The following is a 24,793-nucleotide window of genomic DNA, read 5'->3' on the forward strand; positions in this document are numbered from 1 at the left end:
GGCATTTCTTATTCATTGCACTGCTTTTCTGGGCTGCACAGACTCACTTTCCCCCTCCAGGGGCACATGGTCACCCACCCCCCCACACTTACATAGCTTGTCAGTTCTGGGGGCAGAGGAGAAGCTGCACTGAGCTCCCTCCTGGGCCAGTTCTCAGCAGAGGGAGATACGAAGGATGCCTAGACAGGTAGAAAACTGCTGTTCAAACAACCAGAACTTTCTTTTGGGCGCATGGGTTGACAGGGACAACCTCCGAACTTGAGAAGTGCAAGTCTTCATTCAAAGTCTGGAAAAGCTCTTTACACTGAGCTGTATGGGGGGTGTGTAAGAACTCAGGCCTTGGAGCTAGGCAACCTGGGCTCAAACCCCAGCTCTACCGCTTATTAGCAGTGTGACACAGGGCACTTACATTAACCTAAAGCCTCTGTGAGCTGACCTACAGAATGGCATTATTACCAGACTTGGGTCCAGACAAAATGGGGTGATGTGTGAAATGCTTAGCACAACACTGGGCGTAAGTATTCAGTACATATTAGCTATTATTATTGCCATTTTCCCCTAAGAAAGTCAGTATCGGAAGAGCTGCTAAAGTAACTCAGCACCCAAATGTACTACATATAAAATATTTTATTACAAAAAGCTCCATTGCATGGCATTTCAAAAAGAACAACATTTCCTACAGTTTTTTCTTTTTTTTGGCTGTTACACAGAAGAGACTAGTTAAGTGTACCATTTAAGACTATTATGCGTCACATGCCTAAGTTCATCAGGCCTTAAGCCCTCAAAGAACAACAGCATCAGGGGCTCTGTGAGAGCCGCCACCCGAGCCTCACTGCTTAGTTCATAAAACAGCCGTGTGTCCTTTCTACAAAGCCAGGTCGTATTTCCTACCCACAGTTCAGGACTCCAGCGTAGACAGCAAACATGAAACTTGTTTCCTTTTTGAAACAAAACAGTCTTAATAGAAGCAAAACAAACAACCACAATCTAAACCAGCCGCCAGGAACCCCTCCCTAGCTGGAAAGGAGAATGTGTCGCCAGCGATTTGGAGTGAAGAGGATGGGAAGATGCCTGCGCCACACCTTTGAATGTGGTCCACAGATTCACCAGCTCCAAGGCAGCATCTCTTTCCAAAGCACCTGCAGCAGGAGGCTGTGTGGGGCAACAAAGTCACTCCTGATACACAGAATCGCCCCCTGCCATCCAAATGGCTCCATGCACAGCTGGCCCCTCCGCTTCTCAACCGTGGCTCATGTGGCTTTGTTAGAGTCCTGGGGGTGAAAGGTGTGAGAGACAGGAGGGAGCGTGGCTCAAGTGGGGCCATTCAGTCGGGCGGCCGGGTGTCGGGGGCCTTCTCCTGGACTTCATCATACTGCGGTGGAGGAGTCAAAGGCTCTATCGAGGGAGGAGGGACGTTTTTGTCCGGGAGGTTGATCCTAAAGTCTTTGAGGTGAAGCTTTTCAGATTTAATCCTTCGAACTTTCAGCGGTTTCAGTCGTTTGGCCAACTTAGAGTTCTGCCTATCAGGGGGGTTCCCAGGGCTGGCCTCCACGTCAGCCCTGGTGGATGTGGGGGTGGCCTCATCAAGCCCTGTCAGTGACTCATAGGACGGGAGAGAGATGCTCAACCTCGGGTTCTGCTCCTCTCCCCTTGCTTCTGAGTAGTTTGTGTTCATCACTTCCTCGTAGCTGGGAACATAGTACCTTGAGGCAGCCTCCTCATCCTCCTCTTCTTCCTCCTGGCTGCAAGAAGACACACAGACAGGGAGAGTGTTAGCCTGCGCTCAAGTCAATCAAAATCCCAAAGAGATGGGCTCCAAAGAGTCCACACACAGCAGCCTTGTAAATAACAAATGGGTCTCAGAGGCAATAAAAGTGAACACTTCAAGTGTTTACTATGAGCTGGGCTCCCTTCTAAGTATTTTAGCAAATATGAACCAATTTCAGATTCCTAACAACACTATGAGTTAAGTACTAGTCATGCAGGACAGGTGAGTCCCCAATTTGGGGCTTAGCCTGGGAGGGTTCTTGGCTTCATCCAGGAAGGAATTCAAGGGTGAGCCAGTGGTGTTAGACCACAATTCTTTATTGAAGGGTACTGCTTCTTGTGGAGCAGGGCTAACTCATAGGCAGTTCACCCAGAGTCAGCCACATAGGGGCTCTTGGAAATTGTATTTATACCCACTTTTAGTCACATGCAAATTAAGGGGTGGGTTAATGCAAATTGAGGGGCAAGCTATTTAGAACTTCCTAGGAAAGGTAACTTCTGGGTCGTTACCATGGAACGGGATGGTAACTGCCAGGTCGTTGTCATGACAATCGTAAACTGTCATGGCACTGGTGAGAGTGTCCCATGCTGATGAGCAATGAGGGCAGCCAGGGATCACCCTCATTCCCGTTTGCTGGCTTTGGCTAGTGTTTTTTTAAACCTTATCTCATCTGGACCACATCCTGTTTTGGTCAGCAGGGTTATGATCAGAAAACAAGTCATGCCTGTTTTCTATCTCACTATTATTATAATACCCAATTTATAGATGGACTGAGATACATCAAGATTAAGTGACTTGGTCAGACCTTCAGGAAATAGGAGGGCAGGAAGTGAACACTGTACTCTCAACTACTCCACCATGTTATCTGGGTGCATAGAACTCCATTGAATAGGTACGTCATTTAACTCAGTAGGTGGTTTTTTAGGTTGTTTCTAAGTTTTTGTTATCCTAAACAACGATCTGATAAATATACTGGTACAAACTCCTTTGCGCCTGTGGGACTGTCTCCCAGGGAGAAACTCTTATAAATAGGATCAATACACAAATCTTCAGTACTGCCCCTTATGGTGAAACTCTTAAGAAAGTTTCTATCAGTCAACATTTCATCAGCAATCCATCTTCCCTACAACTCTCCAACAGTAGGGGCTGTCTATCTTGATCAATGTGATAGGCAAAAAAAAGAAAAGACATCTTTTTGCTTGCATTTCACGACTAATGAAGCTGAACATCTACTGGTTGAACATCTATGGAATATTCATAACCTTTTGTCTGCTTCCTATTGGTATATTCATCTTACATATTCATTTCTAAGAGCTCTTTTTATAATAGGGATATCAACTATTATCATATGTTCCCCAATGTATCACTTATCTTTTAAATTTGTTGGTGGCATTTTTGCTCAAATGGAAAATTGCTTCCCACCCATTTCAAATTAAAGCATACACAGAGCATGCTGGGGTGAAGGGACAAGCAAATGTGCTGGCCACCCCAGGCCCTGTTCAGTGACCCTGGGCAGGTCAAAATGCTGGTTCACTTAAGAGTAATGGCCTCCAGCTCCATCCAAGCTGCTGCAAAAGACAGTTTTTTTTGTTGTTTTTTTTTTTGAGACAGAGTCTCACCCTGTCACCCAGGCTGGAGTGCAGTGGCGCTATCTCAGCTCACTCACTGCAATCTCCACTCCCCCGGGTTCAAGCAATTCTCATGCCTCAGCCTCCCGAGTAGCTGGGACTACAGGCTTGTGCCACCACGCCCAGCTAATTTTTGTATTCTTAGTGGAGACGGGGTTTCACCATGTTGGCCAGGCTGGTCTCAAACTCCTGACCTCAAGTGATCCACCCACTTCAGCCTCCCAAAGTTCTGGGATTACAGGAGTGAGCCACTGCACCTGGCCCAAAAGACAGTATTTTGTTCCTTTTTATGGCTGAATAGTACTCCATGGTGTAAAAATCTATTGTAATAAAATAAAATAAAAAAAATCTTGGTTTACCTGTAATCCATTTGTACCATGCTATTTGGGAAGCTCTGGCAGAAAAGTCTAAAGTTATTTTTAAAATGATAAACTGTTTTGACAGAGCCTTCGTGGGCGAACATGGGACAATAAAGCCTTGTAGATGACAGTCTCTTCACCAAGGAAAGGTGTGAACATGTGCATGCATGCGTGCGTGCCCATCCCCGATCCGGTGAGGGAAGGCGACAGTCAGGCCTCACCTGTCTTCCTCCTGGGCGTGAGGCCCAGCGCCTGTCGGGTGCTGGACATGGGCCAGGTCCTCGCCCTGCCGCTGCTTCCTCTTGTCCCTGATACTCAGGCAGATGGAAAGCAGCAGCAGCATCACCCCGGCCCCGACCAGCACGTAGGCCACAGAGAAGGTCTTGCTCTTGAGGATGCCGCCACCCACCTCGGTCTTGTTGCTGCCCTGAGCTGTTGGCTTCTCGGCCGCGCTGAAGCCGGGTACCAGGTTCCACATGGCCATGATCACCCCAAGGACCAGCATGCCAAGGCCGATGGCGGTCAGCGCATAGTGCGAGCCGTTGGCCTTGGACTGGGCCATCACGCCAGTGGGACAACGGCGAGGCCCAGTTCCAAGAAAGAAAATAAATATATAAAAAGCAGCAGTCACAACAAAAACCCCTTAAATGCGCTCCACAAAATCTCTCGCCCCACACTAGAAAAATATCAGCTGAACTCCTGCGGGATGGTTCCCAGCAATCGCGAGGCCTCCCGTGTGGATGGCTGCGGCGGAAGGGCCTGGAAGGAAAGCAGAAAGAGCAGAGAGGACGATCAGTTCCGATTCCAGACGCTTTGTGAACGTGGCAGCTCTGCTCTTGAAGGAGTTAAGCAGCAGCACCGAGCACGCCGGCTCTGGCTGGGCCTCGCCTTTGATGCATTCCAGATGTCTTACGTGCTCAGGCTCCTTGTGCGAGGCTGCAAGAAGGGAGGCCGGTCTGCCCACCCCGCTACTGCCTGAAAAGGAAAAGCCAGACCTTCCCCTGCAGGAGGCCAGAAAGGTCGGAGCTCAGGTCATTAAAACATTGTGTGGAATTCAATGAAGTGCAGTAAAATCTCAGCTCTTGCTGGAGGCTTCTAGGAGAGTGAGCGATGGGATGAACGGGCCACAATCGATGGTTGTAACCGACTCACCTGGGGGACAGGGCCTCAGCCAATGGTATGACCAGGCCAAACAGCCTACTGTCACCTGTTCACCACCCTCAATGGCTCCCTATTTCCTGCAGGAGAAAATCCAGCTTCTTAGAATGATGCTGCTCATGCTGGCCTTAGCCTGGCTCCTGCCTCTCCTACTGCATCTCTTAGCCTGCCTTTCTTGGCACTACCCACCCCCAACCACCCTCCAGAACATTTCTCTGGTCACCCATAGCTCAGATGCCCCTTTCATGTGCTCCCCAAAGCCTCCAGCAACCACTGTGGTGAATCTCTCTCTTCCCATGACCACATCATCATCATCTCTAAGCCTGGCACACAGCAGGGACTCAAAAAATGTTTGCAGAGTTCACGCCTGTAATCCCAGCACTTGGGGAGGCGGAGGCAGATGGATCATGAGGTCAAGAGATCGAGACCATCCTGGCCAACATGGTAAAACCCTGTCTCTATTAAAAATACAAAAAAAAAAAAAAAAAAAAAAAGGCTGGGTGCTGTGGCACGTCCCAGTAATCCCAGCTACTTGGGAGGCTGAGGCAGGAGAATTGCTTGAACCTGGGAGGTGGAGGTTGCAGTGAGCCAAGATTGCGCCACTGCACTCCAGCCTGGGTGACAGAGCAAGACTCCGTCTCCAAAAAAAAAATGTTTGCAGAGTCAATGTTGGATGAAATGAATAGAGGCCATATGAAGTCACCCAGCAAGACAAGCTTCTCTGAAACCACATCGAGTTCTCCCTTTGTTAAAGGGGACAGAGGCCTGCACATTCTTCCCCTTAGCTCCTGTTCCCAGCTGGACAAAATAAACCTTCTTTCCACAAAGCAGCTCAGAGACCCTGCGCTAAAGGGAGCAGCCAGCGGTCCTAGGATTCCACAGCATTTGTTGGTTGAGAGCGAGCCAGAGAAGCAGTCACTTAAGGCTTTAGTTTAGAACATTTTCAAGGACTAAGGAGGAGGAGCAAGCAATGCCCCTTGCTAAACCGTTCCCCCATACGTTATTCCTGTGACAGGAACTTTTGCAAAACAGTAAAATTTACAAGATGTTTAGCTGGGCAAGGACCTGTTTTCAATTCTGCATTCTTTCCAGTCTCTCCAAAAGGATGGCTGACCAGGCTGCTTGAAATCTGATGCTGCGAAGATATTTTCTTGTGAAACCATGAGTTTATCTGAAATTGGCCACTTTGTTAAAAGATACTCTAAAAATATTTGGAACAACATCCTTTATCAGCTTGAAGTCTGTTCCTTCTTTTTTTCACTCAACAAATATTTCTTGTGCATCTCACTACCTGCTAAGCAGCGTGTTAGGCACTGGAGAAACAACAGTGAGCAAGTTAAGGATTAGTAGTTTCTAGGCCAGCAGGAAAATGATCTATAGGGAATACCAATAAAGTAAGAAGGAAGTACAGGATCTGTGGGATTAGACAGCAGGGTGTCCTAGCTTAGGGCTGTGGGACATACAGAAAGTCTATGTGGGAGAGGATTCCCACTAGCCTAACTGGGCCTGAACCCTGAATGCACGGCACTGTGTGTGTGCACGTGTGTGAACGCACTGACTCTGCTCTTGAAGGAGTTAAGAAGCAGCACCAAGGCACACTGGTGCATGAACACGTGTGCATACATGTTTATGCACACGAGCACATGTGCATACGTGTGAGCACGTATGTACATATGCATGCATATGTATGGAATATGAACAGGTAGGATGGGCGTGCGTGTGGCGTGCAGGGCGTTGAAAAGGGATTCCACTGCAGACAGCTGCGGTAGGACCAGATGGGACCATACACAAGGATATTTATTTCTTACAGTATCACTCATGGCCGGCAAAAGGAAGGATGGGGGCTCTGGCAGCCTTAGGAATGCACCGGTTCTACCAAATGGATCTGAGACAAGGTCAGACTCGGAGGGTGGAGAAGTACACAGCCAGGGGCTTGTGCTGGAAGCAGGAGTGATGAAAATACCACGTTCTGAGTACCTGCTAAGTGCCTGACAGGCAGGCCTTGTACCTGGGATGCTGAGACTGTGGTTAGCAGACTAGTGATTTGAGCCGCTTTAACCCCCTCACTGCCTGCCCTCATTCATTCTCCATTCCAGCCTTGCCTTATGCTGCACGAGAGAAAGACAGGCTCCAGATATGAGTCATGGGCAGAGATAAAAATGTCGGGATTAATACATTCTTTTTGTCTGATAAACTGTCAATGATTAAAAACAGGTGATAATACTCAGTGTGGGGAAAGGTGTTGGGATGGCAGTTTCGTGGCATTTTTTTAGATGACAAGTTTTGGCATTTATAGAACAAAAGTTTCAAAAATGTTTATACGCTTTGGCTCTGTAATTCCAACTTCTTTTAATTATGTACAGAGATATTCATCACAGCTTTATAGTGGTGAGAAGCTAGAAATTACTTCAATAGCCAATAATCCAGATCAGGGTAATAAATTATGGTTCATGCACTGAACGAAATTATGGTCTCAAAGCAGCTAATATATTTTTAAATCAAACAACAAGGTTAAAACAACAGTATGTTCAGCGTGATTCTAATTTTTAAAAAATTCTCCATACACAGATGAATATATGGGAAAAAGCCTGGATGATTGTACTTACATTGAAATGAAAGAGACAATGTATTTTTATATATACACACGTATGTAAAAATCCCGGGGTGGGGGGGGGTCACCTTTCAGACTTGTACCAATGATTGCTTCTGGGGACAAAGGAAACTTGGAAAGTGTACCCATTACTTTCTATTTCTCTCTTTTGAATTTTCACAATCTGATTGTATCACTGCAAGGTAGCATAGCTGAGTGGTTAAGAGTGAGCTTGGGACCCAGGCTTCCTGGGCTCAGATCCTCACTCTATTCCTTCCCAGCTGTGTGACCCCAGGCAAGTTACTTAACCTCTCTGTGCTTCAGTCTCCACAACTGTAAAAAGGAGACAAAAACTCTCTAGTACCTACCTCATAGGGGAGTTATGATAAATAAATAATATACATAAAGCACCGAGAACAGTCTGTGACCAGCACAACAGTAAGTCCTCAGACAAAAAAATAACACTGTTGAGTGTATCATACTAAGTTTCACAACACTCGGATTATATATTATGATGTTTATAGTCATTTTCTCTGTGTGATGGGATTAACTATGATTTTCATTTTCTTTTTCTTACAAGGAGAATAAGAATTAGAAAACGGATATATCTATGTGTTGCTTTCATAAAACAGTTTTGGTTTTTTGGGTTTGTGGCAGGGCTATGTGTGCAACGGTGGCTTAAACTTGTTCTTCAAGTTCAGCCCTCTCTTTGGGGACTGTGATCTTGATGGGTCTATGGGGTCTGTAGAAACCCAGCTCCCAGCGGGGCATCTGGTCAGCTGTTTGTCCTGTTCCTGGCTTGTTGACCCTGGACAGCACCCGAACTATATTTAGCATGGTGTTCTTTTCCTTTCAAAAATATGGAAAGAAGCTAATTTTATGCTTAGAGGATTTGGACCACACGGCTTCCAATATGTCCCTAAAACACAGTAGGCGTGGTGGGCAGTCTGGGGTCCTGGCTTGGCCAAACTCAACCTCTAGACCCTGGGATTGGCCCCATCACTGCTCATGTCTGAGGAGGCCCTAAGGGAGACATGAATGATTCTATATCTGAGTTTTTAAAGAAAAATTATGAACCAGTTAGAGAGGTACCTACCTGTTGTTATTCGAGGAGACTCAGGGCAGGCCAGAAGGCAACTCTTCATGCTAGAGTCTTGAGTTAAAGATCCACCTATAAAAAAACCACAGAGATGCAGCTTTCTAAGCAAGCTGTGAGCGTTGCAATTGGAGTTACATGTAGGGGAGCCATGTGTTTTCTTTGTTTTTTGGGGGGAAAAGGGCAGGGGTCAGGGTAGGTATCTATGCAAGACAAGTGGTACCAAAAGAAGCCAGAATTCTGTACAAAAAATATGAGTTGCAGAAGGATGACAACATGGTAGCTAACATTTATCAAACTCTTTCATAGTATTATCCATCTTAGACATGTGCTCCAGAGAATATCAGAGGAAACACTCTCAGGTCATGTTATAAGGAATGTATATACCTTGACACCAAAACTAGAAAAGGACAAGGCAGGAGAGGAAAATGACAGGCCAGTCTGACCCACCAGCCTAAACAAAAATCAGCAAATGGAATCAATGCTTCCCTCCTTCCCTCCCCATCTCCCTCCCTTCCTCCCTTCCTCCGTTCCTTCCTGAGTCTTACTCTTTTGCCCAGGCTGGAATGCAGTGGTGTGATCTCAGCTGACTGCAACCTCCGCCTCCTGGATTCACGCAATTCTCCTGCCTTAGCTTCCCAAGTAGCTGGGACTACAGGTGCACACCCCCACACCTGGCTAATTTTTGTATTTTTAGTAGAGACAGGGTTTCACCATGTTGGCCATGCTGGTCTCGAACTCCTGACCTCAGGAGATCCTCTTGCCTTGGTCTCCTAAAGTGCTGGGATTACAGAAGGGAGCACCCAGCCCAACCATATTTTTTAAAAAGATAACACTTCATAATCAAGTTGGGTTTATCCCAAGAATGCAGGGTTTGATTCAACATTAGAAATTGGTCCCAGGAGAAAGGATAAACCACAACACTGTCACTCTGTGGAGTATTACGTACGCAGCAGTGAAGGTGAGTAAACTGCAGCCGCGTGCACCAGTGAGGATGATCCTGACAAACATAATGTTGAACAGAAAAGCAAACTGCAGAAGAATACACACTGCAGAAGTCCACTTCAATGAAGTTCAAAACCAGGCAAAACCAAACAATATGTTGCTCTATTTTTGTAGTATTAGGAAGAAATGCAAAGACTAGAAACTAAAATTCAGGACAAATTCAGGCTACCTTCTGGCCAGGCACAGTAGCTCACACCTGTAATGCCAGCACTTTGGGAGCCCAAGGTGGGAGGATCACTTGAGCTCAGGAGTTCGAGACTAGCCTGGGCACTATAGTGAGACCTGTCTCTACAATAATAATAATAATAATAATAATAATAATAATAATAATTAGCCCAGTGTGTGGCTCACACCTGTAGTCCCAGCTACTTGGGAGGTTGAGGTGGGAGGATCTGCTTGAGCCTAGGAGGTAAATGCTGCAGTGAGCCTTGAGCGCACCACTGCACTATAGCCTGGGTGACAGAATGAGACCCTGTCTCAACAAACAGACAAACACACACACACACACACACACACACTACCTCCTGGAGAAATGAAGAGTGAAGAATGGTACTGGGGAGGCAAACAGTGAAGGGTACATGAGCATTTTATTATACTATTCCTTACAATTCACATATATCTTATATATACTCTTTTGAATGACTGAAATAGTTTGTAACAAGAATGTCCAAAAGCCCATCAATGTGTTTTTATTACTCTTAGCATAAAATCCAAACTCCTTGGCCATGACCCTCAAGCCCCACCAGCCTGGATGAGGCTCCTGTCTTGCTGTCACAGCTCGTATCTCCTGCTCACCAGCCCTCAGTGGTTTCCTTTCTGCTCCTCAGTGGCACCAACTACTTTCTACCACAGGGCCTTGGCACTTGCTATGCCTACTGCTTGAAAACACCCTTCCACCTGTCTCTTGTCTGGCTACTTATTTATTTCTGTATTTAAAATTTTTTTAAAAATTATTTTTGGAGACAGGGTCTTTCTTTGTCACCCATAGCTCACTGCAGCCTCGAACTCCTGGGCTCAAGTGATCCTCCTGCCTCAGCCTCCCAAGTACCTGGGATTACAGGTGCACACCATCACACCCAGCTAATGTTTTAATTTTTAATTTTTAATCTTTTTGTAGAGATGGGGTCTTGCTGTGTTGCCCAGGCTGGTCTTGAACTCCTGGCCTTAAGCGATCCTCCTGCTTCGGCCTTACCAAAGTGCTGGGATTGCAGGCATGAGCCACCATGCCTGGCTATCTGGCTACTTTTTAGTAGAGACCTCTGTCTCTCAGCTCAAATGCCACCTCCTCAGTGAGCACCTCTCTGACCACCCAATGGAAATGCCTCCTCCCTCACACAGCTACACTTGGGTCCCCTGCTGAGTTCCTTGCCTTTCCTTCCCATGGGTGATGATAACGCATTGCAGTCAGTAGTAATCTCATTTTGCTTTCTTGTTGGCTCCCTGTCTCCCCCACTGGAGTATGAACTCTGAAACACGGTTCTTGTCTGTCTTGTCCATTGCCTGCTCCAGGCCCCAGCACCGCATGCCAGGAACTTAACAGGTACTTAGTAGATATTTATAGAACAAACAAATGAATATCCGGCAAGTTTAAAAGTTTAACTAAGTTTCATATCAATGAGGGGAAATTCCCAGTCCAAGCCTGAAGGGGAGAGGATTAATAAAAGCTAACTTGCAGGAAGATCCAGATACCCAAATCTTGTATCCATATGCAAATAATTTGCCGGCAACATGAGAAAAATATGCAGAATAAATGTGATTTCCGTTGTGACCTGAAAAAGTGACTGTATCAGTATTCCCTGGTGGAGCTGGAGGTTTCAGCGGTTGCCTGGCCTTTGCAGGTGGAAGTCAGCAGGGAACATGGAAGCCTTTAACCTCACTGCTCCACGCTGGGCAGAGGCTCTTTCCACTCCTGTGCACACCCTTGGCCAACCAGAGCCAGCAGGGAGGGGCTGTGCAGTGGGTGTGGAGGAGTGGGGGCCCGGGAGGTAGACCCAGCTCCAGACATCAGAATGGCTGAGACCTGAGTGGGGCCATCACAGCCAGGCACATCTGGATTGAGTCTCTGTGAACTTGAACGTGAAGACAACGACTGAAATAAGATGGGACAATGGAAAGCAGTGCTGCCCCGGCTGAAACGGGGTAAAGGGCCCAAGCATTGATGGCTGGGCCTTCCGCTGCCTCTTCTCGCTGAATTGCAGAAACTCTCCAGGACACAGTTTAGAAACTGGGAATCGGCTCTAGACCCTCACGTGACCACTGAGTTCTGTGCTGCGGCCCCGGAAGGTGTAGTTGCAGAAGCGCCCAGCCCAGTTGGCTTTAGTGGGAGGAGGTCTTGCCAGTCGGAGGCGGCTGGCAGTGCTACCAACCCCCGTGACAAAGGGGCTCCTTGAGCATTCTCTCGGCACTGACCTCTTCCTGCCAAGCTGCATAATTGGGAAAGGGATCCCCGGTTCCACCGGGCTGTGCTACATTCACATCACAAAGGAGGAATTCAGTGGGGCTCTCTCTGCCAAGTTTCAGCCCACAATCACTTTTGTCACAATTTCCAGTCCCATGCAGTGGGGGTAGGAAGAAAGGTGCTGAGCCCCTGCTCCTGTCCGGCCTGGGAGGGAGTTTCAGGCCACCTCCCCATGGACCAAGGTCAAAGGGTGTCAGGTTCCTGTTTCAACAGAGCACCAGGGATCTTTTAGACCGTGCACTCAGGAAAAACAAAAAGCAATGTGCAAATGAGTCATAGAGGCAGGCGAGTGGGGAGGAGGGCTGCCCAGCTGGAGAGAGCGGATGGGAAAAGAAGAAAGGATGTTAAGTAATACACAAGGCAGGGTAGGAAGAATAATGGTAACAAGAATAGCAGTCTCCGCAGCAGCTATCATGAAATCAGCAGCAGCTGATACTCAGCATGAATCAGGTGCATTCCTAAACTCACCCGATCCTCACCGCCACACTTCAAGGAATGATCCGCCCCACCATCTCGGAGTCTTGGACAAGGTAAGTCATTTGCCCTGGGCCACACAGCTGGTAAGTGGCACAGTCGACTCATAATCAAATCCAGCTGACTGTGAAGTCCACTGTGCCCGCACTGTGCGGGTTCCCACAAAGCTGAGTCCCTGGGGGCCACTTTCTGGGCAAGGCACCCAGGTTCCCAGAGGTGTTTCAGGACAAAAGTGCGAGGGAGTGACAGGTAAATGTTTCCCTACCTACTCTCCCTCCTTCCCTCCTTCCTTCCTTCTTCCCAGAGGTGTTTCAGGACAAAAGTGTGAGGGGGTGACAGGTAAATGTTCCCTTCCCTCCCCTCCCCTCCTCCTCCCTTTCTTCTCTCTCTCTCTTTTTTTTTTTTTTTTTTTGACAGGGTCTCACTCTGTCATCCAGGCTGCAGTGGCATGATCATGGCTCACTGTACCTTTGACCTCCCAGGCTTAAGCAATCCTCCCACCTCGGCCCCCGAGGAGCTGGGACTACAGGCACACACCACCATGTCCAGCTAATTTTTCTGTCTTTTGTAGAGAAAGGGTCTCGCTCTGTTGCCCAGGCTGGTCTCGATTTCCTGGGCTCAAGCGATCTGCCTGCCTCAGCCTCCCAATGTGCTGGGATTACCAGGCGTGAGCCACTGGACCTGAACATTTTTTAAAAAATGACTTGTTGAAGATTTTGATTTAAACAATTCCCGATCCCCTACTGTATGCCAGGGGCTTTGGGGGATACAGAGATGTATGAGCAGGAAGACAGGCGATCCTAACAGAAGGGAAGTCAGCGTCAGAGAAAGTGTCAACGTGTGTTGAATGCCAATTCTGTGCCAGGCCCTCTGTGGAGCTCTTTATGTGCATCATCATTTAATAGTTATTGGTTCTATTTTATAGATAAGGACACAGGTTCCGAGAGGGAAAGTAATTTATCTAAGATCACACAGTGAGTACAAGGCAGGGGTAGGGTACGCCTGATTCTAAAACCCATGCTTTTAAACACCAAGTAGCACTGCCAAAATGGAGCATGTCTGTAGAGCTTCCAAAAAGAGTGACGGATTCAATTTGAGGAGTGCGGGGAGAAGGAAGATACGCATGCAGCTCTGCAGGGCCTTGAGGCCTCTGTGGCCTTCCTGTGGGTGGAATTTAGGGGTAAGAGATCAGGGTATTCCAGGGTGAGGGCTCAGCCTCAGTAATCCCACAGCGATGGGAAAGTGGACCTCTTCCAGAATACGTCATGGCTTGCAGAGAAAAGAGGCAGCTTCCCTCCCTGACTCCAAACACAAGACGTCGGTGAATTGTATAAAACCTGACATCACCAGGGTCCTTGCTAATCCATGTAAGTGTTGGAGAAATTAAGGAAGACAAGTTCATCCTGAAGACTCCAGGGACCAGAAGCAGAAGCAGTGAGTTCATGAACCATACATCTTTTCTGGAGGCGCTTGACATAGTGTCTTTCTCTAAGCAGGTGGCTGGTGTCCAGCCTTATTTAGAAGGCTGGCACGGGGGACCCAGTCACATTCAGTATTTCTTGGGAAATGTGACATCTCACATTTCAGAGTCTTCCTCTGCCAGGATAACACTGAGGGATGCAGATCTCCTGTCCCCGTCAGCCCAATGTGAGTCTGACACCTCGAACCTTCTCCGGGCTCTGGCCATTGGTGTCTCTGGGGATGACATCAGCAGCCCCCCGACCCTGGCAAACAAGGCTAAGCACAGGCTCTGACCACCAGCCAGACCCCCAGTACTCTAGTCCCCCAACCCCCAGCACATAGTTAGGGCACTGACACACAAGGTGCTTTACACAATTTAGCTCATTTATCCCACCCAACAGTCATATAAGGGAGGTACTGTTATCCCCACCTCTGTCCATTTTATCAAGGAATACGCTGAGGCACAGAGGTGGAGAAACTTGCCCAAAGTCTTAGTTTAGTAAGTGGCAGCCTCTGTCCACAAAGCCCCCTTGTTTAGGCCGTCCTCATCCATGGAGCATCAGAAAAGCCAGCCTTTCCACCAAGGCAGGGCAGAGTTCCCATCAATGAGGTCTCACTGTCTCATCCAGGCTGGAGTGCAGTGGCGCGATCTTGGCTCACTGCAACCTCTGCCTTCCAGGTTCAAGTGATTCTCCTTGACTCAGCCTCCCAACTAGCTGGGATTACAGGCGTGTGCCACCACACCCTGCTAATTTTTGTGTTTTTAGTAGAGACGAGGTTTCACCATGCTGGCCAGGCTAGTCTTAAACTCCTGACCTCAGGTGATCCGTCCGCCTCGGCCTCCCAAAGTGCTGGGATTACAGGCGTGAGCCACCGCACCCAGCCTAGGTGGACAATTTTGGAGGCTTAGCCCTGGAATCTGAAGAGTGGGAGGACTGGGGGCCTGGAAGAGAAGCTGGAGCCTGTCCCACGTTGCTGCCTGTGGTCAGTGTTCCTGGCGGCCAGCCAGGCTTGTGTGAACCTCAGTGCCATCTGGACTCAGCATTTGTCCTTGTGTGACAGGCAGTTCTGGACACTGACTGGATTCATTTGGTTTGTCTTCCCCAAGGGGCATTTTGCAGAAAAAAGGAGAGAAGGGCAGACATGAGAATTTATAAAATCAGGGACTGCAGAGGGTGCTGGTGAGTATCCACTCCACCTGTCATGCCGTGGGACTGGGAGCCTGGGTTCCAGATCAGAGGCCGGGTTTGTATCTCAGCTCTGTAACTTAGTAATTACCTAGACAAGACAATTCTTAGGGCTCAGTCTCAGCTCTGTCACCTGTACAAAGTGAATTTTACTGGGATCTACCCTCACTGGGTTTATAAGTGACGAGCTCAGAGTTTTGATTACGGGTGTTTATTCGTTTACCCAACACAATATTAACTGAGCACCTACTATGGACCAAGGCCCGATCTAAGCACTGAGGACATAGAAACAATCAAAACAGACAGAAGGCCTTGTCCCCATAGAGCTCACATTAGAGTCTGTGGTATGGTAGAAGGTAATACAAGCTAGAAGAAAATAACAGAGCTGTGGGTAGTGATTTTAAAAACAGGCCAGGTGTGGTGGCTCATGTCTATAATCCCAGCACCTTGGGAAGCCAATGTGGGTGGATCATGAGGTCAGGAGTTCGAGACCAGCCTGACCAACATGGTGAAACCCTGTCTCTACTAAAAAAAAAAAAAAAAATACAAAAATTAGCTGGGCGTGGTGGTGCACGCCTGTAATCCCAGCTACTCAGGAGGCTGAGGCAGGAGAATGGCTTGAACCAGGGAGGCGGAGGTTGCAAGTGAGCCGAGATCACGCCACTGCACTCCAGCCTGGGTGACAGAGTGAGACTCTGTGTCAAAAAAAACCAAAAAAACAAAAAAACAAAGCGGTGGCCAGGTACACAGTCACCAAGAAAATGGTATCTGAGCAGAGATTTGAAGGATGCGAGGGAGGAATCACGGGAATACCTGGGGAAGAACATTCCAGGCAGAGGAGGGAACCACAGAGCCAAGGCTCTAAGTCAGAAGCCTGCCCGGCAGTTTCCAGGGACCATAAAGCTGAAGAATCCATGAGTGAATACATTGAGGGCCTTGACCCGATGTCCTGCAGACAGTAGCTGCTCTAATTGTGCCAGAAATCCTTTACAGGCCTGTGGAGGCAGGTGGGCGTCCATTCATCTTTACGGAGGCCCAGAAGCGGTCAGAGACTAACTCAAGGCCATTCAAGTTAGGGGCAGAGAAAAAGCGGGGTCCTGCACAGGGTTCTTTGCTGCTCACCACCCTGTGTTTCTTGGAATTTGGGAACGGGCACATGGGAGGCTGAATTGTGGTCTTCAAAGATATCCAGGTCCTAATCAAAATTTGTAACTTTTAGCCTATATGGAAAAAGTGCCTTTTTGGACATGATTAAGAATCTTGAGATGGGGAGATTACGTTGGATCATCCAGGTGGGCCCAATTTAATGAGTAGTATCCTTATAAGAGGGAAGCGGAAAGGTCAAAGGTGGAAGCAGGAGATGGAATCATGGAAGCAGGAGGATGTGAGGAGAGAGTCACGAGTCCAAGGATGCAGGTGACTCCAGGAGCTGGAAAAGGCAAGGAGACGCATGCTCTCCTAGAGCCTCTGGAGGAACCAGCCCTGCCCACATTGTGATGTTAGCCCATGAAACTGAGGTTGGACTTCTGGCCTCCAGAACACAATTTATTGCAAGACAATAAATGTGTGTCGTTTTCAGCCATGAAATTTGGGGTAATTTGTTATGGCAGACCCAGGAAACTCCTGCAGGTGGTGTTCCCGTTCACACCTGTGTATGGCGCCTGCCAGCACAGACTGTTTACCTACTCGATAGCTGATTTGATTAGGCACAGTTTCTCAATCCTGATAAAACCAATCGCTTGGTGAATTATGCGCCCTTTCCTCGTGTGGCCAGGTTGGAGGGAGGCTCAGCATGGCGGTGCTCCTCTACCAAGTTTACATTTTAACCCAGGATTCTGCTAACGAGCCAAGTTTACACTTGTTCTAACATTGCTGGGACAAAAAAACTTGATAAAGGTATTCTCGTGCTTGAGTCAGCAGGCACCCCACTTCCTGGGGGCTCAAAACTGCAGTTCCAAAGTGCTGATGACAGGACAAGACTGACATTTATTTTAAGTACTCATTATATGAGGGCTTTTAAGCCAAAACTCGAGGTACGTGGAGCAGACAGCCAGCCCTCTGCAGGCCCATGAGTCCTGCAGAAGCAAGCCCTCTGTGTTCCCAGACTTTTCTTAGACCAGCTCTGATTCTGGAGATTAGGACACGGTTTGAGAAAGTTTGTCCTGCCCTAATCTGGACATTTTCTTTTTTAGCCACAGCAATGCTGTCTCTATAGAAGTGGTTCCCAAACCTGCTGCCAAGAGCTCTTTCGGTATTGAGCCGAGCTTGTCCCCCTCCCCTCACCATTCCCTGTTCCCTCATCTCCACTTTATACCTGACTTTCCTACTTGAAGCATTTTAGCCAGAGCTGCTTTCTCGAGTCCTGGGTTTCCTTCCTGCCTCCGATTTTTAGGAAGTCACTTGTCACACTTGATTCTTTTTCCAACTGTTACATTTCGGAATTGTGGCAACTACATTGAACATTCTCCTAAGCTCCTATGAAGTTGCCAGTGCTGGGTGCCTTACATGCCTTTATTATTATTTATTACTTATTATTACTATTAATTTTATGTATTCTATTTTTAAATTTTATTTATACAATTTTAATATTCGTTATATATTTACTTTTCTTTATTAATTTTGTGTATTCTGTTTTGTTTTTATTTATAAAATTTTAATATTATATATTTACTTTTCTTAATGACCTATTATGAATATTATTTACTTAATATAATCACAGTCTAATTTCTCAGTTATTTATTACCATGCTTAAACTTCCCAAGCTGATGAAAAAGTTTCTAGAATAAGCCCCATTTCACAGAAGAGGAGCCTGTAGTTAGGGAAGTTAAGAAACTTGCTCAAAGTCACACAGTGAATGGTGCAGCAAAGATTCAAACTAGACACGACTCACTCCAAGCGATTAGTTTTATCTGGATGAAGGAATTGTGCCCAGTCAAACCAACTACTGGGTAAGTAAACAGCCTGCATGCTGGCAGGTGCCATATACAGGTGTGAGGCACCTGTGGCACACTCCACTGCCCGGTGCCTCCCGGGCCCCCCACTCCCACGAAGAGACCCTTCCTGTGCTGCGGCTGCCAGAAACTTTCCCTAGGTCAGTTTCAGTCTCTGTGGTCAGCAGATACAATTCCCTGTTTTTCTTAGTGTCGTTTTTCCCTTCATAAAAACCAGCTTCCCCAGTGTGAGTCATTGAGTCCCCTGCAACTCTGATACTCATCTGGATGTGTTGTAAATAATTGACGCTGAGATGTTTAACCATAAAACTGGAATTAAGATTAAAAGGGGACAGCTTGCAGGGAAGGGGAGGGGAGGAAAGATTAAGAGCTTGGTTTGCTGGGGCTGATATAACCAGCACCACAGTGAGGGTGGCTGAAACAACAGAAATCTATTTTTTCACAATTCTATAGGCTGGAAATCCAAGATCAAGGTTGGTTCCTTCTGAGGCCTCTCTCTGTGGCCTGTAGATGGCCACCTGTTCCCTCTGTCCTCATGCGGTTGTCCCTCTGTGTGTGTCTCTGTCCTAATCTCTCTCTCTTTTCTTTGTTTGAGACAGAGTCTCGCTCTGTTGCCCAGGCTGGAGTACAGCGGCATGATCACGGTTCACTGCAGTCTCGATATCCCAGGCTCAAGCAATCCTCCTGCCTTAGCCTCCTGAGTAGCTGGGGACTATAGGTGCATCCCACCAAGCCTGGCATTTTTTTTTTTTGTAAAGATGGAGTCTCCCAGTAGGGCCCAGGCTGGTCTTGAAATCCTGGGCTCAGGTGATCCTCTTCTTCCTTCTTACAAGGACACCAGTGATATTGGATTAGCGCCCACTCATATGACTTTACTTCACCTTAATCCCCTATGTAAATGCCTTATCTCCAAATGCAATCCCATTCTGAGTACTGGGGACAGGGGGCTTCAACATAGGAATTTGGGGGCATGCAATCCAGCCCACGTTTGCTTCGCTTAGCCCCTCTTTCCCACTGGGTAATAAAAAAGATCTATCCTGGACTGAGCGCTCACAACCTCCATGGTATTGCTAACATGTTTCACATATCATCTCCCAGCAGCCCCAGGAAGGAAGTGCTATCTATGGTCCCCACTTCGCAGAGAAGTCAGGGCACATCAGCTCACAGGAGGGAACTAAATCCCACCTCTGACCAGCAGCAGCTAGGATACAATATTGGTCTCATAGGGTTGAGGGGTGAGAGTGTTATCCACGTGGAGGGTTATGCAGCGGAGTGTTTGGCTATGTGCAGATACCACAGGGAAAGATACATCACTTCAGAGCTGGAGGGCCCTGGTGACAGAGAAACATGGAGACTGGGGAGATGGGAGACTATGGCAGCTGAAGGCAAGGACCCTGGCATGCATCTGCTTCAGTAGCTGCTCCTTACGCCTCTCAGAACCTCAGTTTCCTCATCTGTGTTTGGTGCTGCCAAGACATGATGCTGCAGGGAAAGCTGGCATTATGATTCCCCCGACCCGTGGCTAGCCCACCCTCGCAACCACCTGCTCCCCTGGGTTTTAAAATCTCTGTGAACTGGCTGGGTGTGGTGGCTCACGCCTGTAATCCCAGCACTTTGGGAGGTCGAGGCAGGTGGATCACCTGAAAGTCAGGAGTTCGAGACCAGTCTGGCCAACATGGTGAGACCCCATCTCTACTTAAAATATAAAAAATTAGCTGGGCATGGTAGCGGGCGCCTGTAATCCCAGCTACTCGGGAGGCTGAGGCAGGAGAATTGCTTGAACCCAGGAGGCAGAGGTTGTTGCAGTGAGCTGAGATTGCGCTGTTGCACTCCAGCCTGGGCAACAAGAGTGAAACTTCGTCTCAAAAAAAAAAAAAAAAAAAAAAGTCTCCGTGAACTAAAAAAAGATACAATCGACTTTCTTCACAGCCAGCATGCCATTCAGAAGTGGCCTCACTGTCTATAGAGAAGCCCTGGTGAAACTTCCACGCTGGAAAACGATTTCACAGGGCTCAGTGGGCACATCTTGGGTGTTTTTCCCCTCTGCCACGTCAATCTGTAAACACCAAGCAGGTCCCAGCTAAGGGCCGGAAACGGGGCTGACCTCCTGAGGAATGCACCAGAGAGATCTGGCCAAGCTGAGATGTCACCTGCCCAGCACAGCTCACCTCCAAGCACAGTGAGCCTGCTGATTCACTGGTCTGACGTTTTCATTTGGTCAGCAGGGTGGTTTAGTTTTGCCGGTTGGCCAGGTGGGGTGGCTCACGCCTGTGATCCCAGCACTTTGGGAGGCCGAGGCAGGCAGATCACTTGAGGTCAGGAGTTCAAGACCAGCCTGATCAACATAGTGAAACCCCGTCTCTACTAAAAATACAAAAATTAGCCAAGCATGGTGGCGGGCACCTGTAGTCCCAGCTCCTCGGGAGGTTGAGGCACTGAGAATCGCTTGAACCCGGGAGGCGGAGGTTGTGGTGAGCTGAGATCACACTATTGCACTGCAGCCTGGGCAACACAGTGAGACTGTTTCAAAAAATAATAGTAATACTAATTTTGCCTATTTGTGGTTCCCGATATCCATGTTCCCCTTCCTCCACAGTAAGCTGATGCTCGGCTTTCCATAGCTTCCCAGAATAAAGATAGCAGTACCCAGCCTCTTGGGCAGCTCACTAGCTGTTGCATGTGACTAAGTTCTGGCCAATGGGATATAAGCAGGGTGTGTATAGGGGGTGGGGCACATTCAGGAAGGGAAGCATTCTTAAATGAGGAGACATGTCTCCCCCTGCTTTCCACTTCCTATCGGTTCTAGTGCAGATGTGATGGTTGGAGCTCAAGCAGCCATACTGGGATGTGAGGTAGAGAATGATAGAGCAGCAAGAAGAAGGAGCCTAGGTCCCTGAGGATCACGGTGCTGCCTTTTCAGCCCTGGACTGCTGACCTATGGACTCTGTTTACATAAGAGAAAAATAAAGGTTTATCTTATTGAATCTTTTTTTTTTTTTTTTTTGTCATGTATAGCCAAAGCTAAGCCTGTCCACACAGCCTGAGAGGCTCACAGCTGTGAGAGGAAAGGTGGCGGCTGGCTGGGTGCAGATACCACAAGGAAAGGGACATAGTTTCAGAGCTGGAGGGCCCTAGTGACAGACACACCGAGATCAGGGAAGTGGAGGGCTACGGCAGCTGAAGGCAAGGACCCTGGTGTGCATCTGCTTCACTAGCTGCTCCTTCCACCACTGAGAGCCTCGGTTTCGTCATCTGTAAAATGGCAATAATGATACCATCCTGACGAGAGAGTACACAGAGCCTGTGCCCATAATCGGAGCAATGGTCACAACACACGCTTGGCAGGAATGAGGTGAGTGATTCAGTATGGGGCTTATGGAGAGAGCCTCAGCCAGAAGGAGTGTAAGAAGATGGCCTGGGTAAAGATGCAGAGAAGGCCTCTTCAGTCAGAGAGGCTGGGAAGCCCTGAAAACGCAGGGTCCAAAGGTCACAGGAAGAGGTGTCCAACAGGGAGGGGCGCCAGTCAGTCTCAAGCACCCCAGAGAAGTTGAGAGGATGCTGTTGTTTTACCTGCCCAGCAGGCACTCCTAACCTGCTGGGAACAGTGCCTGGTTTTCCTTCTCTAGGGCCCTCCCCATTCTCAGTCCATATGACTTTGATTCTGGCTCAAGGGGCAGGCACATGCCCAGGCCTGGCCAATCAGGGCGTCCCACACTCCGGGGCACAGTGATAATTTCAAGACTGACACGTAACCCACACTGGGCCAATGAGTTTCAAATTTCAACTTTCCCTGGAATTGCTGAGAAAGAGACACTCCTCCATTGCATAGGCAGCTCAAAGCAGTGGGCAGAGAAAGCCTGCCTGGGAATGAATGAACACAGCAAAAAGCAGAACCAAACGGCAGGGAGCGAGTCCTCATGACACTGTTTGCAAACCTGGATCCCGCTGTGTCTGAAGAACAACCCCTGGAGGGCTGAGTGATAAGAGCTCATTCATTACACTGAGTTTTCTGTCCCCTGCATTTGAAAGAGTCCTAGAATGCCAAAACTAGAAACTGAATTCTAGTCAACACTTATCTTTAGAATTCTGCACTACATCCCAGGGCCAACTAGCTGAATTAATAAGTGACTTGAAATTATGTTGTCACTGTTTTTTAATGCACATACTTGTTCATAAGTCTCTTTAAATTGGAAACTGGGAAAACAATTTTTTTGAAATCATATGTAAAATTGGATGGTCATTCTGGTACCAGTCTGGAAGCACTTAATTCAATAAAATTAAAGGGCTGGGTTCGATGGTTCATGCCTGTAATGCCAGTGCTTTGCGAGGCTGAAGTGGGAGGAGTGCTTGAGGCCAGGAGTTTGAGACCAGCCCAGGCAACATAGAAAGACCCTGTCTCTTGCTGTGTGTGCTGGTGCACACATTTGTAGTCCCAGCTACTCAGGAAGCTGAGGTGGGAGAATCACTTGAAACCAAGAGTTTGAGGCTGCAGTGAGTTATCATCACACCACTGCAATCCAGCCTGGGTAACAGAGTGAGACCATGTCTCTACAAAACAAGGTCTCCACATATTCCATCACAGTGGTATGCTGGTAAACTAGCTCTCTCTCCCTCCCCCTGTCTTTCACATGTGTGCGTGCACACGCATGTACACACACACACATGCATGCATACACACACACAGCCCAGATTTGTAGTGACTGCCACGGCCCATCGCTGTGGTGTAAATATTCCCATCACAGCGCTATCAAGCGACTGACACTGTCACTGAACTCAGAGTAGGGAGGAGATGTGCACAATTGGCTGTTGCAAAGTGGTCCAAGCTCACTCTGGCACAGCACAGCAGGTCTCCACCTGAGTTCACATCCCACACAGGGCCCGTGGGTGAGGCTGTCCACTGCAGCAGTCTGGGTGTCTCTGGGTGGGGGATGGATGGGTGGATGAGCTAGGTGCACACCGTGCAGTGCCGTGCAATTGTCAGATGCAGAGTGAGATGCACGCACAGCGAAGTCATAGGAATAAAAACTCACGGCTGAGGACTGCCTCCATCTTTTAAGTGACAGAGAGGGAATTTTTGCCTTGAGTAAGCCACGGAGTTGCAGGTCTCTGAGGACCCACACATAATTTGATACTCTCAACACATCTCAGAAAAAGAAGTTCAGCCAGGACTGCTTGGGCTTCTTTCCCACAAGCCACGTCTCCTGGGAATCCTGCTGGGTCAAGGTCGAGGGCAGTCAGCTGGGCAGCAGATGCTCGTTAGGAGCTGGGCTCTGTGCTCAGGCTGCTGGAGTCTGGAATCAGGCTCAGTACCCACTAGGTGTGCAACCCTGGGCCAGCTCTTCCCTGAGTCTCAGAATGAGGATGATGTGAGGACAGAGTGACATGTCATATAGCAAGCCCTAGCTGGTAGTAATCTCAGAACTCAAGGAAGAATCGATGAGTCAAGAGACTCAGAGAAGGAGCTAGAACATCCTAGAGAATGAGGGCAAAACCGGTTCCTTTGAGGTAGCCTAGAGAAGATGAACGAGGGTCAGGGACTCATGGGAACAAACTATGGGGACAAGAGAGTCCCAATAAACTCTATGGGACTCAAGATGTGGCCAGTCTGCATTGGGATGTGCTATTAAAAGTGTAAAACACACACGAGATTGCCAAGGCTTATCAGGACAAAAAGAAAATCTCACTAACATTTTTATACTAATTATGGGTTGAGATGACATATTTTGGATATATCAAGTAGAATATATTATTAAAATTAATTTTCCTGTTTCTTTGTCCTTTTCTAACAAGATGTGGTTACCAGGAAATTTAAAATTATATATGGGGCAGGCCGGTGCAGTGGCTCACGCTTGTAATCCCAGCACTTTGGGAGGCCGAGGTAGGCAGACTGCTTGAGCTCAGGAAATCGAGACCAGCCTGGACAACATGACGAAACCCCATCTCTACAAAAAATACACACACAAAAAAACTAACTGGGCATGGTGGTGAGTGCCTGTAGTCCCAGCTACTTGGGAGGCTGAAGTGGGAGGATCACTTGAGCCCGGGCAGTGGAGACTGCAGTGAGATGAGATCACGCCATCGCACTCCAGCCTGGGTGACACACAGCAAGACCCTGTCTAAAAAAAAAAAAAAAAAAAAAAAGGTAAAATTATATATGGGGCTTGAATTCTCTTTCCATTGGATAGTGTTGCTGCAGGTGAGCTCTTGAATTTATGGCCGGGAAAATAAAATTGCTGGCTGAAAAAAATAAGGTAGGGGATAACCAATGAGAATGAGACAGAACCCAATATCATCCACGGAAACGAGAAAGACACAATGTACAAAACCACAGCCAACAAGAGGCACATTACACATGTTAGGATGGGTGCCCTGGATGGAATGGGACAGGGGAGAAAAGAGGAATAAAAGAATAACAACGAAAAGATAGGAAGTGGCTCTGTAGGGCCCAGTAACAATGACAAGTTACAAACTGAGAGTTGCATTAACCTAGCCCTCTGAGCTGAGGCCCAGCACCTCTCTAAATCCATAGAGAAATGGTGGTTCCCCAATTCCACAGCAACAGGGAGCCACGGAGCCCACTGCTGTGGCCAGTCCAGTCCCAAGGGGCACGTGGCAGGAACGGACTGATGGACAGAATGCGGGGCTGAGCTCCAGGTGA

General features: G+C 47.9%; 1 protein-coding gene across 3 annotated transcripts in view; it reads right to left on the minus strand.

Annotated features, from left to right (window-relative positions):
• Window positions 1-609: 609 nt before the first annotated feature.
• The window catches only part of TMEM51 (transmembrane protein 51), a 66,801-nt gene continuing 42,617 nt past the window's right edge, over window positions 610-24,793 (minus strand). For 2 of the 3 annotated variants that reach the window (XM_054437755.2, XM_054437745.2), the window contains exons 2-4: window positions 8,600-8,674; window positions 3,977-4,514; window positions 610-1,742 (exon numbers count right to left, since the gene is read on the minus strand). In XM_054437755.2, coding sequence (XP_054293730.1) covers window positions 1,325-1,742; window positions 3,977-4,317 — 759 coding nt within the window. In that variant the 5' untranslated portion in view covers window positions 4,318-4,514; window positions 8,600-8,674 and the 3' untranslated portion in view covers window positions 610-1,324. The remainder of the gene's footprint in view (window positions 1,743-3,976; window positions 4,515-8,599; window positions 8,675-24,793) is intronic. The other variant, XM_054437765.2, reaches the window with a different exon arrangement.

The sequence above is a fragment of the Pongo pygmaeus genome, chromosome 1, assembly GCF_028885625.2.
Source record: "Pongo pygmaeus isolate AG05252 chromosome 1, NHGRI_mPonPyg2-v2.0_pri, whole genome shotgun sequence".
Classification (NCBI taxonomy): domain Eukaryota; kingdom Metazoa; phylum Chordata; class Mammalia; order Primates; family Hominidae; genus Pongo; species Pongo pygmaeus.